Here is a 13836-nt window from a genome sequence, read left to right on the forward strand (position 1 = left end):
GTTCGTATATTTAATTGTAATTATTATTACCAGTCAATTACATAATCTTTGCTTCATGATCGCATTGATGAAACAGTAAGCGCCGTTAAAAATAACGCAATAACAATTTATTGGTCATTACTGTTATGCTAATATCGATTACACATTACGTGTTAGCGTACCCGCTTATTACATCATTAAAATTATCACTGATCGTTTGCGCAGATATTCGATAATTATCGAGTGATCTTCTAAATAGACTCGACCCCCTTAATAAAAACCACAACAAGCTGGTAAATATAACTTAATGTATCAATATTACTCGATGTTTCGATCACAATCTCGGGAAAATTCTCGATCCGATCTCGATCTAAGGGATTAATCGGTGTTCTACGGATGGATGAATGAGAGCGTGGAATAATTTATATTCTACGATTAATTTCTAATGCGTACAGCTACGATCCACTTGAATAAATATATATAGCAATTACTTTCCCTTACGTTTCCAATTTCGACACGATAATCAAGATGAGGTTCCAGCCAATGTAATCGATAGACTGTGGACTCTCATGCATTTACATATAAAAATCTTGGAAATAATTATGTTATACAATTCTATAATATTTAATGGAATATCACATTTTTTTATGTGACCGATACTGTTTATGAGGAACGTCAAATTTTTTGTGAAAATGCAAATTCGCACGAAGTTCCGCAGTCTATCTTAACGAATTAGACGCGACGGTGAATATGGACGATGAATGATTAATTATTTCAATTGATCCTGCCGATCCTGTTTACTCGTACTCCTCCTCATCAGGTCGCACCTGAGGGTATCTCCTCACAGGCTGATGCTGCTGAGGCTGTGGGCGTCTGTGTTGAAGAGGAATGTTGACCTCCTCAGGGCTGTGGAACACTTGGTTCAATGGTAGACGGAATTGTGGGAGTCCTGCGGACTGTGGACGAGCTGATGAAGGAATACTGTTCAGTGCTGGCTGTGTGCTTGCATAGATCTACGAAAAAAATGATATTTAACGCTGTTTAATATTTGATGCATTTCTAAAACACATGAGCGAAGCATTAAACAGAAAATATATCAGATGAATTTAAGGGCACAACTATTTCATTTTCAATTGACTAGAACTCTTAAAAAGAGAAGTGAGATTTTGTCTAGCTTCTAATACTTTAAATTGCTTAACAAAATTTTATATCAAAATCCACAGTATAGCAATTATACCGTGTGTTCATTTATTTTTACAGGTACTTGAAAAATATTTATCACATGGAGAATTGTACAATAAATAGGAAAATCGCAATGTGAATGGATAAAAATGTGAATTAATCTGTGAAAGCATATAAACAAATAAGATTATTTTACCGGCTGTACAGGACGACGAATAGGTGCAGATGGCGTGATCTGATAGTCGCCAACGTGATCGTCAGAATGAATGTCAGCGGGGAAATACCTTTCGCTGTATCTCAGTGTTACATTCGGTTTTGTATCAGCCTCTTGCTGGTTCAATGGCTTGTAGAGATATTCATTGACGAAGTGATACTGCGAACTCTTCTTGCAGCTTATGTCACCGCTTGGCGGCATACAGATTAAGTGGACCTGCGAAAAAATATATACAATTAAACTTACAGCTTTCTAAGACTCTCAAATATGCTGTTACTTAAATTCTCTTGAGAAACAAAAATGAACTAACGCTCGAACACATTTAATTAAATGAAACGATTACATAGTATTAAAATATATCGAGGCGTACACTGACTATTTTACAAGTGAAGAATCTGAAGTAAAGACATTTCCTTGCTAATCCAACGAGTATAAATTGCAAACGATCGCATTTGCTTACAGGAATTACAAGCTATGAGTTTCACCAATGATTTCTAGGTCCATTAACTTCGAATCAGTAAAAAGTTTACTGCACGTTTTTATTGAGAATCTTTTTCATTTCTAATGAGAATCGGCGATTTTAAACTTTCCTCCAAAGTAGATCTCTTGCATATTAATTTCTAAATTCGATTTTATGAGCTAGTGGAATGCGAATTGTTAGGCCTCGGAGTTCCCCAGGAGAAAGGGGTTTCCGCGGTTCCTCTGTTTTCATTTCTTTTTCTTTTCCTAGCCGAGAGAACGGGCGTGGACTGATTATCCCGGAAACGCGTAACGATAGTCTGGTATCAGGAAACCGATCGCACGATTTATGATTGGCCTCAGCTGCCCGCTGGTTCGGTACACGAGAACCGGAAACGACCGGGTGAAAACGTACATCGGAGCGTACGCGAGAGGTGAAATTTTCTTATCAATGGCATTCGAGGCCTGTTAATTGTACCGGCATAACGCGACGTTTATTTTCACGGGCGCTTTCACTTGACCGGGCTGGTTCAAGGAAAAAGGATAACGATCGTAGGATCGTCGATCGAAATGGCTACCTATAAACTTGACTTGGCAGCGAGTAAATGTACCGAACTGATCGGAGCTGTGCCATTGATGGATTTACACGACTGCGGGAGCAAAAATATTGACAAAGATGTATGCTCTGAAAGTATGGTTTCGACAATGTTAGAAATTATTCGGAGGCCAAACCATACTGATCAGTTACACTTTTTGAAATGTTTCTAAGTTTCAGCATTCTTCATATATTTATTTTTACGTTTGTTAAGATAGAGATATTTAATATTTTAGCGATTATGTTATAGCTGGACTGCATGCAAAATTATATTTTTGAATATCTGTGCTAGAGAATTAATTAAATCAGACTGATTAGATACACTTTTTGAAATATTTTTGAACTTCAACAATTTCTATGCATCCATTTCTAAACTCAATAAAATTATATTTTTTAATAGGAATATACAGAAACTGAAATTACATAAATATAAAGGATGTGAAATTGTATAAAATCTTATTTTAAAGATTCTCATGAATTGTAAACGTATAAAAATCTACAATCTAATTATGTGTGATCTCTGAATCTTTTAAAGGAGTTTCATAATTGACAATTGTTACAATATTCTCGTTTATCTTTGTAGTCTATCGTTTGGAATGATTGATTGGTTTGATTGTTATGGAACTGATATATTTTATTGTTCAACAGTCTCATAATTCAAAGCACTTTCTCTGTCTGTTTGTTATTGTTTCACATAGTTCACGAATTCATAGAATGATTTCGCAGTATGAAATATTAATAGAAATCTTTAACTAGATCCTACTGTAGACAAAATAAATTAGAAATATTGCAGAAATCTTTTCGACTAGAATATGCTTCTTAGCGTTCTAGCATGAGTTAACAAACTGCATACTAAAACATTAACCTTCTTGCGGCATTTAATTAAAAAATATAGTGTCGATACATTCATTGAATTTCGAGGAAACCAGCTTGGTACATTTCACTTGGCCCACCCTGTAGAATGTACCGGAGCATGCATTGGTTCCAAAATTTATATCTTCGCTGCATTTTTATGGTATCAATCTTTACAATCGGGATGAAACCATTTGATCAATTGTATTAATTGCGACGAAGCTGCGATCTGTCTAGCACTGATCCTGAAGATCTGTCTAGAACCTGAAGATGTAGAGCCGCGTGACATAAAATTCCCAATTACCTGATGGAACGTGAATCCTTCGGGACAGATCCAGGAGTGCTTCGCGTTGTCCTGGCAATAATGGAAGACCTCGCAGTTGAGGTCCTCGTCAGCGTAATATCCTGTCTGCTTGTTCACGCAATCGAATTTGCTCTGGGGCAGTAGAAGGGTCAGACGATCGGGCTCCTCCTTTTCTTCGAGTTCCTCAGCCTCGGCCTTCAAACGTGGAACAACGAACTCAATAACACCGTGAAAATCGCTATCGTCCACGGGGAAGAGAAAGGCTTACGGTGAACCCGTTTCCCAATTCCGACATTTCTTGGAACGATAATTGGAGCAGCGAAATTGGCTCGACCGCGAACGATCATTACTTAATTCCCCGATGATTATATTCCGCCGCGACAATCGTTCGAAATAACGACGATAAAAGAAGCAGAACGGATTTTGCGCGAAATCATTTCCCCAAAAGAAATCGTGTAACGTCTGGCGCGATTACGCAAAAGCCTCGCTCGCATTGTGTGAAACCGCGAACAATGGATGTTTCTTCGATCGCTTATGAAAATTACGTAACGGCCGAGATTCGGTGAAAGGATTTCCCTCGTTTCTGAATTTACTGCTAATGCGAGACAATGAGCAACTGATCGTGATCAGACTGCGAATCTTTATCATGTAAAAATTGCCTGCGTCAATCGCAAATTCGAAATTAGGACCAGGTCGAAATTTTCTTCCCTTAACGCGTTCGCGAGGATTTCAATAGTAACGAAGACGTGGAGAAGTTAGCATGCAATCGGCTCTGCGCCCGACACTCTATTTTCTATACTGGAATTAAAATATTCCGAATTCGAGATCGTAGATAAAAATAACTTTTTAAAAAATTCCACCGAAGCAGAAAATTACAGAAAACGTCCGATTTGACTGACGTGTGATAATTAGACTGCAGATCGTTAAGCAAAATAAAAATCTTGCGCGTCGATTGTAACAAACAGGAATTGGATAAAAATTGATTTTTATAAAATCCGCAGTCTAACGATAATTTAATGGCTACCTGAGGCTGTCCACCACGAAGAACGCCTCTCGCCGGTCCGTTCACTCTGATGGCTCCTTGGTCCAATGCTGGTTTGCGATACAGCTAGAAAGAAAAAAGAGAAAAACAAATAAACAACGCGTGATTATTTAAGAGATCGATTCTCTCGTGCATAGGACCATTGATGAAGGCGTCTGTTACGCAGCTGCAAGGGAATGAACTCGCCTCGGACGGTACTTCGAGGCAACCGGTTATTTTTACGTAAGTCCTTACATAACGTTGTAACGTAATATTATATGATCCAACTTCTTTCGTCGGGGCTAATAATATTCGAAATTGGAGCAGATCGGAAAGCGGGAATGTTTCCAGGCGAAAGGGAAAAGGAATTCGCTTGCAGACCGCGGGTGTTTATGTAAATCGACGGCTCTGGGGACAGATCGATGGAAATCGGATATTATTCACTCGATAATCGTTTCCGCAGGATAGGGGAAGAATATTAGAGCCGTGGTCGACGGGACAATTTTGATTCAGGCGAGTTCCGGCTATCCATTGCCGTTTCTCTTTCCTGCTGAGAATATTTACCGCGTGTTAGTACTCGAAACTTTAACTATCAGCAATTTTCTATAATAGTCCTTTTGAAATCAGTGATCAACAGTTTATAATGAATTGCCCGAAAGCGACAGCAATTTTGTTCAGGAAACTATATGGATGAATGCAGTGTAAGAATTTCTTGTGAGATTATTATTTAAAAGAAAATCATCAGTTTTATAAGTTTCAGTAGATAAAGTGTTAACAAGCTTGACTGTAACTATGAACGTCAGACTGATCTGAGATTTCATCAGATTTGTTCTAATTAAAATATCTGCGAGTACAGAATAATCGGATTAAATTGTATCAGCGCAAATAAATTAATCGAAGTAGGTGCTCATGTATGGCGCCAGGATGAACGAATTTTGATAGATCTAGCAACGAGTCCGAAGGAGGACATATATTTTATTTAAAAAATCCTTGCGCAGTTTCAAAGACCCAGGCAAAACTGATTTCACAATGCATAAAGTACGATTGCAAAAGATCATGCCGAATTATCCACCAGTATTATACTATACTATTGAGTGACAATTAGTAGAAGTTACAGAAACTGGTGGTGACTATATAATTGATTGATAAATTGTATAGTTGTTTTATAACATGATTGTAACTTACAGGTTGCTGGCTGCTAGGGGTCCTGTAAGCCGGCGTGGGCGTGGGCGTGACAATGTTGTCCTCGTAGCTGTTATCACGGAATCCTTGAGCCCCAGAAGCGTAAAGAGGTCCTAGACTGGAGGACTTTCCAGGATAAGGTACCCTGCCATCCAGATCGTAAGACTGCGCCGCTGCGGTAGCAGCCAGCGCCGTTAGACACAGCCACAACATTCTGGAAAAGCGAAAAATATATTGTTAACATACACAGTTCCAATGGCCGATCCTTTATCGATCATCCGTCCTTCCACTGTCTAGAATTACGGCGTTCGATGCGCTTTCTCGCGGTACCAAATGCTACGTTTACAGGTGGACGTGCGCGGACGTCGAGAGAAAGCAACCTTGGCCATTGACATCTTCCATAAAGCGCACGCATCGCGTGGAAAGCAACGATGCGGCCAGGATCGATTTGGAACGGGGATCATCCCGGTCGATCAGTGAAATCGTGTAACCCTCGAGATCGTGGAAAAATCGATTGATCCGCTGTGGTGATCCGTAAACGCATCGCGCAGGGACGATTGGTCGTTTAGAGACTCGCTCGAAGACCATTTCGATTAATTCATCTTTCACTTTTACGTGTTTATGTGATTCCACCTGGGGAAGACTATTAGATTGTCGATGGAGATTAGGCTGTAAATAGCTCGAAGAGATTGATGGGCTGTGCCGGAGACGCTAAGGAATTATGACCTATTGTGAATTGTGTTCGAACACTAAATTGCTTGCCATTATTTTAAGCGCTGCAACTGTATGCACGTGCGTTTCAACGAGCTGTTCATTCGTTCCTGCAAAAATGCCGTCGCTTTGTCTATTGTCCTAACCAGACTGCACAACGTTTGATTCGAGTTAACAGTGCTCACTTTATTAGAAGTTACGAAAAGTTACTAAAAAATTAATATTGACTCGACTCAATCTAGTCTTTTTATATTAATTAATAGACTGCGGATTTTACGCATTGAGGACAAAAATGAGTAGGCGTAATTCAAAACAGTGAAAAGATTAAAAGAGTTTAACAACGTCGATATATTTTAACATATAAAAATTATTAATGAGCAAAATGAATATTTACTTAGTTCCTATATATTGCAAATTGATGTATAAAAATTTTATTTTGCGTGAAGGTCCGCAGTCTATTAATCAAACACGAGGAATGCAATCCTCTGGATAATTTCAATCTGTCTCAAAAATTTTATGAATATAATACTGAAGCAACTCAAAAACAAATTGTCAGATTAACTGAATTTAAGCAAAATAAAATCCTGTGGATAATTTCAATCGAATAATCTCAAAAGTGTGTTGTTCGATCCTGTTTTTAATGTATCTTCAATCTAATCCTCGTAAATTGATTATTAGACTGTGGATATTTATGCAAAATAAAAATTTTCTACCGGAATTGCAAACTACAAATTGGAGTGAGATAATTTTCTTCCTCAATGCGTTTAATAGGTTGAAAATAAAATAACAGTATTTTTAAATTCTACTAATCTTTCTACAATGTGTCTATTGATTATAAAAGTGCGACGTAATCGTTCGGCTAATTTCAATTCAACAGCCCCGCAGGCGCTGTTCAGCTCCTCTGTTCTTCCCCGTCTAATCCTTTCGAATTAATCGATCGCCACGGTTGAACTGCCGCGAATAATTTCGACTTAACGACCAGAAATTATCCTCGATCCGCTCGCGAGATTGATGATCCCGATCTAGGTGGTTAAACGGTTAGCGGCGGTTTCACCGTTCGCAGAAAAAGGAAAAAAAAGTCCGCTCGTAAAGAAGACAACCGGCTGAAAAGAGAAGCGTTCGCGCGAGTCACGTCTCGGGATAGTGATGCATCACGGCGATTAGCGGAACGCAGTCGCAGGTGTCCGGAGGAGAAGCGCGGCGAAGTGTGCCGAGAACAAGCGTGCTTAATGTCGACGACCCAGAATTAGAGGGAAAGAGGGCCACGGAGAAATGCGGTGAAATGGCGTAATCCGTATTCCGAATCGAGCTGCAGGCCCGTTCGAATTTTTTTGCTGCACCGGTTGCTGCACTTTTCCGCGCCTCGGGCGATCACTCTCGATACGGTCAACACGGTTTGCACGCGTTTGCACATCCCCAGTAGGTTTTGGTCGACGCCGCGAGCGAGCTCGACGAAGCAGGTTGGAAAACAGTGCATCCACGGCGACGGTAAAATTAAGTGAAATTGCATTTTTATGGTGGAACAAGATATGCACAGTATATTTACACGTTGCGCAACCTCGTTTCTCGCCGTGATACGAAGAAAATAACGAGCTGCTTCGAAAGTTGAACCCCATGGAACCGATCGGCTGTATGCTGATTAAAGTGCAGTTTTGATTACAGGATAAACTAGTCGAACGGTTCTTATCTGCTGCGACTATCCTGCTTTTTGGTATATAATTATAGACGGTTTGGATGCGAACGATTTTCGTACAGTTTTCTTGTACATTTAATCCAATGGCTATTTAATCTATGACTATTCATATTTTAATACTTCAGACTCTCTTCGGAGTCTATGAACTTAATTACAAAATTATAGATTGCATTCAAATGTAAATGGATAATCATGCAGTTTCCCTGTACATCATAATGAATTTGCCATTTCTTAAGAAAGTTTAAAGACAAGGTTTCTCTTTATGCTTATTAAAGTTATCGGATTCATGACGTTGGAAAACTTTTTGTCATTCCGCGGCTTACATCATTATTCTGCAGTCGAGGAAATTGCATGGCAAACTTCGCGATGGTATAAAAACCGAGAAAATCTTTCGAGCAATTGAATACAAAAAGAAAATTAGTGAAGATAGAAACATAGAAGTTACTCATTTCTCAAGTTTCAGTCATGACAATAAATCAGCTAACATTCATGTGAGTAATATTTGTCCGTGAACGAACGTGGAGGAGATAGGCTGAGATTACTCAGCGTCCTAATATGTTAACAAGTATTACACCATGAGTAAAATCAGTCGTGTCGTCGCCAGTCATCAACGACAAAATGACTAATATTAGTCGCATTAGCGTCTTGCAGTAAATAAATAACGTTAGCTCCTCGAAATCGAATGAAAAGAAAGGCGAAACAGAGATAAATGCTGGTTAAATAATGGGGAAACATTTAATTAACCCTTCGACGGCTAAGTCTGGGTCTATTTTGACCCAGAGTATCACAATCTTCATTCAGTTTCTGATTAAATGAACAGCTGTCGTATCAGGAACTATAGAAGACAGAGCAGAACACGGAGAGAAAAATTTGTTAAAAATAAAACAAACGGAAAAACGTAATTAAATGTTGAGGTCTCCAGTTCCTCGTGACTCTGTTACGACGAGTAAAGCTTCTTAGCCAGCATTCGCGTTTTCTAAACAATAATTCAGTACAGTCTATTTCTCCACGAACGAGCAAAGAGAAGACCGATAGAGTTTGCGCAGCATCCTAATTGTTTGGTTTCCGGCGCGGCGGTCTCTCATTGTTTGCCTCGGGAAGGAAGACTCCGGAGGCACATACACCGGCTGCCGATCACCGTGGAAAGCACCATAACTTTCTAAGCACGTAAAACACGGACAGCGGTTTCACGATTCGCTGAAGACATCTCATTCGTAACGGTGCGATGATGTATCGCGGGGAGATACGGCGCTTTCGATAAATTTGAAAGGCCTCTCTCGAGAGTGGACCTCTCCGACACCGTTTAGATCCCCGCGCGTTGATAAAAAGAAACCTCCGCTGAGCGTGACAAATGTGCTGGACGGTGAAAAAGAGGGTGCACACCATTTTTATTTGTTTCTTTTTTCGGGCAAACGTAAAAGCGAAACGCAACTATCACGATCGAAACACTTTCTTACTCGTTTCGAACGTCGCGCCGCGCCGATCATCCGCGATTTTTTGGCGACCAGCGGGCGAAAGTCTGGCAGCGTTTCTTTCGCAAATGATACACAACCGGTGTGACAGTGGGTGCTTAAAGGTTTCCTGCTCTGGGCGACAAAGGTCGGAGGTAATCTGCTTGTTCCCGGTGTCAGGAGACATTTTACGCAACCTGACTGCGATCCATATGCAGATTATGATGATCCCGCCGCGATTAACGCGCTTCGCGTCACTTGTATAGCTTGATTGAGTTTTGAAAATGTGAGGACATAATGAAAGGTGCAAATCATCTACGTTATCGTATATGTATACAGTGATTTCTCTATATATGTCGCCAACGCCTGGATGATAAACGTCGCGGAATTATCCCCACTACCGCGGGGTATATCCCGTGAAGGGCCGGGAAGCTCGAAAGACCTCGGACGCCGAGGAGTGTAAACATACACGACGCTGGCAAGATCCGTGTTGTTGACATATATCGAGAATTCACTGTGCACCGTCGTTCATAAATATTTGAACGGTTAGTTTTGTCAAATATGAACGTTGTGTTACAGAGGACAACCACAAACAAAGTAGCCGTTGGAGTCACTCATGTCATCAAACGTGTCAAACATACTTGGCGAGCGGTCGTATATGAAATGGAGGAAGCGAAGGAGGTCTAAAAGTTCGTCTGACACGGTCTGGCGTGCATCAAGTCAGCCTGTCCGCTTATGGGACGAAATGGTTAATTATTGGCACCGGTAGGGCAGAGGAAAATGCGGTTGCTGGTTTTAATGAGCTGTCCCGGCTTTACTTGTTAGGCGTAAACCGGCGAACCGGCCGATCGTTAAGAGGTGGACGCGGGACTCGATCGGTAGCTCGGGTGAAAGTGAGAGGGCCTGCGTGTAAAAATGGCATCGACTTCAGAGAGAGAGAAAAAAAAAGAAGGGGAACGTATCTGTATCGGGTGTTGCGAATTGAATTATAGTGTGTGCGCATGCAGATCGCGAAACAGTATCGCCCAAGGTCCGCGCGGAGAAAGGACCGGCCGTGGAGGATACAGGACGAGGATTCTTCAGAAATTCGATCAGGTTCTTTCCGTGATCTATATATCTTCGATCAGAGATCTAGATGATAACCTTGTACGTGTAGATCCACGAAAAGATTTTTCTGATGCATCTACTGTTTTATCTATCGTTTAATTATTTTTAACGTTTCCAATTCCAAAGCCTTGGCAGTCTAATTGCCAAGTCAGCTAAAGAATTAGTTACTCCAAATTAACCCCCAAAAATTACTAGTCTAAAAATTGCTAAGAATTAGCTAGCTAAGATAAATTACTCGACAAAAGTCATTCGAACAATTCCTAAAAATCGGCGCTTTATCAATAAAGATTTAGAGCCAACAACGAGTACAATTTTATTTGCACTTCTCAGAGGGCGAAATCAATTACGCTAGCTCGAACAAAACGTTCGGCTCTCCAGTCATCGAAAGCAAAAATGCGTGTCAGGAGAGTGAAAACTAATTGACTTTTACTAACCGATCGCGAGAGAAGCATCAACGAAGATGCAGCTTTCTAACAGAAAGTGCATCAGAAATTGAGCAAGAAATAGAAACCCGGGCAGTTAGGGGTGTTGTTACGCGGTCGAAAGCAATGTCACGCGGAAGGCTTTTCGCGAGCCGTCCTCGAGGCGTGTCCTTCTTGCGATAAAATTGCAAATGGCGCCCGCCGCTGGAAGCTGATCCGGCGGCGGGTCCGCGAAGAAAGCAATTGCATAATGAAAAAAGAGATAGTTGCCCGGTAACTACAAACGAGGGGAACGCGGCTGTATAATATAATCAGTGGAGGGCACACGTAACTGGTCGGCCGGTTCTCCGTCGGCCACTTAAGGAAATCTGGAGCAGACTTTACGGTTCAGACAACATTTTTCAATTCGGTGGACCAGAGCCGACGGTATTCATCGTGTACACTCAACTTTTACTCGAAGCGTGTCATGCTCCGGTGAATGAAACGGCACAGAATTTTAACTATTTGGCTTGGAGACCTCGTCCTTCAACATCGAAAGCACAATTATGCAATCTCTTCTTCAAACAAATATTTACAAAAGCCTCTTTCTATTCGACAATCGAATAATCATATCAGGTATACAAAAATTAACTCGTTGCCCTTCCCTCGTGCATTCATTGATTATTTATAAACAATCAAAATGAATTCTACTCTCGAAAATAATCCCCATTGCTTCCTATGCAGCTGCGCCATTTTAAAATTAACGAATCTCCAATATCGGAATGCAAGATTGGAAATTAGAATACAGTTATAATTCGTTGATTGTGGGGAGGACCAAGTAATTTGTACACCTAATAAAATTTCTGAACTTTTAGTTACTGAAAGACTCCATTTTTCGAAGAACATTATTTTTCCGAAAGCTCTTTTCTTTTTGAAGGGACAGTGTTGAGTTTTAGCTTCCTTCCAATTGAAGTTACTTATACAGTTACAATTATTAATTACTAGACTGTGGATTTTATGTATTTATGACAAAAAATGAGTGGCTGTAATTGAAAACAGTAGGAAGACCGATGACTCGAGACCCACTCAAATTCTTGAGAGAAGAAAGACGTTTTTAAGTGGCTGCTGTTTCTGATCAAAAATGCAGAAAATTTTTATTTCACAAAATTTGCAGTACACTAATAATCCACTGGCTAAAACCAGCTAATACTTTCATGATTTTTCTTTAATAATCCAAAGGATCTGTTAATCGTTAACCTACCAATTCGCAGGACTATTTCTCCCAAAACACAGCCATTTACAAGTTTTCATTCGATCACCGTAAGTTGCCCAAGGGAAACACGTCAAGGAATGTCGAGTGGGCGTACTAATTCGATCGCAAGCCTTCCCAAGTAATTGCAAGCGTCACTGTCGCAACATTCAACTAAAAATTCAAGAATTCCTCGGCGCAGTTCCTGATCGCCCTCGCACAACCGGTTCCTTTTCTAAGGCACGTGCCATAAGTATCGACTCCGCCGAGCATAACGGCGTTAATCTCGCGAATTCTTATCTATCCGGTAATTTCTCTGGAATCTCACCAAATCAATATTTTCCAACCGACTTTCCACACGATCGACCAATAAAAGACACCAATTTTCCACAGGAGAGAAACATCGAGAAGAGGAATGATGCTTCACTTGCACTGTTCGTCACTGATCTTCCACGTCCTCTCGTCAACCACCCCTCTAGTTATTTTTTTGTTTTGTTTTTCGAAAACGATGACGTTTTTTTTTGTCTCTCCACCCCCACTTACCTGTCAACGACCAAGTTAGAGGAGCAACAGCACGACGAAACGATTGACAACGCGCGAGCTTTATCTTGGCCGGCCGGTTCTTCATTCTCTTATATAGCGTGTCCCGCTGAAAGTTACCTCCACCAGGTGATATCTGGATCCGACGTTAGGGTTGCTGGTGGGAGACACACGTAACACGGATTCGTGCTCTGTTCGCCGAAAACCCAGAGGCCCGCCGAACAATGGGATACACATGGGCTTTCGTCGTCGACGTGCGACACATAAAAAACGTAATTGCGATCGTTCGGACAATCCCCGATCGGATAATTTAGTGCGCGGTGAGGTGAAACGTGTTTGACAGGACACGAGATGAAGCGGGATACCCCGGCGTGCAAGATCGACTATCATAAATCGTCGTTCGCGACGGTGATTGTGAGACAAGGATCGCAAAATTGATCTTCGGACATTTTGCGAACGACGCTGCTCCGACACTTTTATTGGCTCTGGAAAGAAATGCTTTTTTTGCGGTGGGAATGACGTCATTGTATTTGAAAGATGCTTTATCATTTTTATTGATGAAACGATCTTAGAAATTGTTAATATGTCGCTTGTGATTGTTGGTTTATAAACGTTAAAAATGGATTTAGTAATTTTCGTTGACAGAACAGTATCAAATATCGTTACTAAATTATGTTGTTCAAGACAACTTGATTTATGAATAAAATTGCTGTCGAAGAGTTCATTAAAAAGACCTCAATCATTAATCTTTAAACTTGAGGAGTCTATACATATATGTCGTTTCGGAGCAATAATTTTCTTCTGTTTCAAAAATGTTACATAATTATGAGAAAAATACTCTCAAATACACTCAGCATCGCTAACTTTCACGCAGTAAAAGTGGAGTTGCACTCGGA

The 13836-nt window shown here is 40.6% G+C and overlaps 1 protein-coding gene across 1 annotated transcript; it reads right to left on the reverse strand.

Annotated features, from left to right (window-relative positions):
• Nucleotides 1-517: 517 nt before the first annotated feature.
• LOC143357906 (uncharacterized) lies at nucleotides 518-13049 on the reverse strand. Its single transcript, XM_076794606.1, has 6 exons — nucleotides 12944-13049; nucleotides 5792-6002; nucleotides 4610-4693; nucleotides 3586-3780; nucleotides 1358-1591; nucleotides 518-992 (listed from the first exon to the last, which is right to left on the reverse strand). The coding sequence occupies exons 2-6, from the start codon at nucleotides 5999-6001 to the stop codon at nucleotides 777-779; spliced, it is 939 nt and encodes a 312-aa protein (XP_076650721.1). The 5' UTR covers nucleotide 6002; nucleotides 12944-13049; the 3' UTR covers nucleotides 518-776.
• Nucleotides 13050-13836: the final 787 nt, after the last annotated feature.

The sequence above is a fragment of the Halictus rubicundus genome, chromosome 1 (assembly GCF_050948215.1).
Source record: "Halictus rubicundus isolate RS-2024b chromosome 1, iyHalRubi1_principal, whole genome shotgun sequence".
Lineage (NCBI taxonomy): Eukaryota > Metazoa > Arthropoda > Insecta > Hymenoptera > Halictidae > Halictus > Halictus rubicundus.

What these genes read in the sequence shown, in the direction of transcription:
- LOC143357906 (XM_076794606.1), bottom strand. Translation starts at nt 6,001, where the DNA reads ATGTTGTGGCTGTGTCTAACGGCGCTGGCTGCTACCGCAGCGGCGCAG. An exon ending in CCCCTAGCAGCCAGCAACCT is followed by an intron (nt 4,694 to 5,791) that starts GTAAGTTACAAT and finishes TTTTCTTTCTAG; the next exon opens with CTGTATCGCAAACCAGCATT. An exon ending in TTCGTCGTCCTGTACAGCCG is followed by an intron (nt 993 to 1,357) that starts GTAAAATAATCT and finishes TTTTTTTCGTAG; the next exon opens with ATCTATGCAAGCACACAGCC.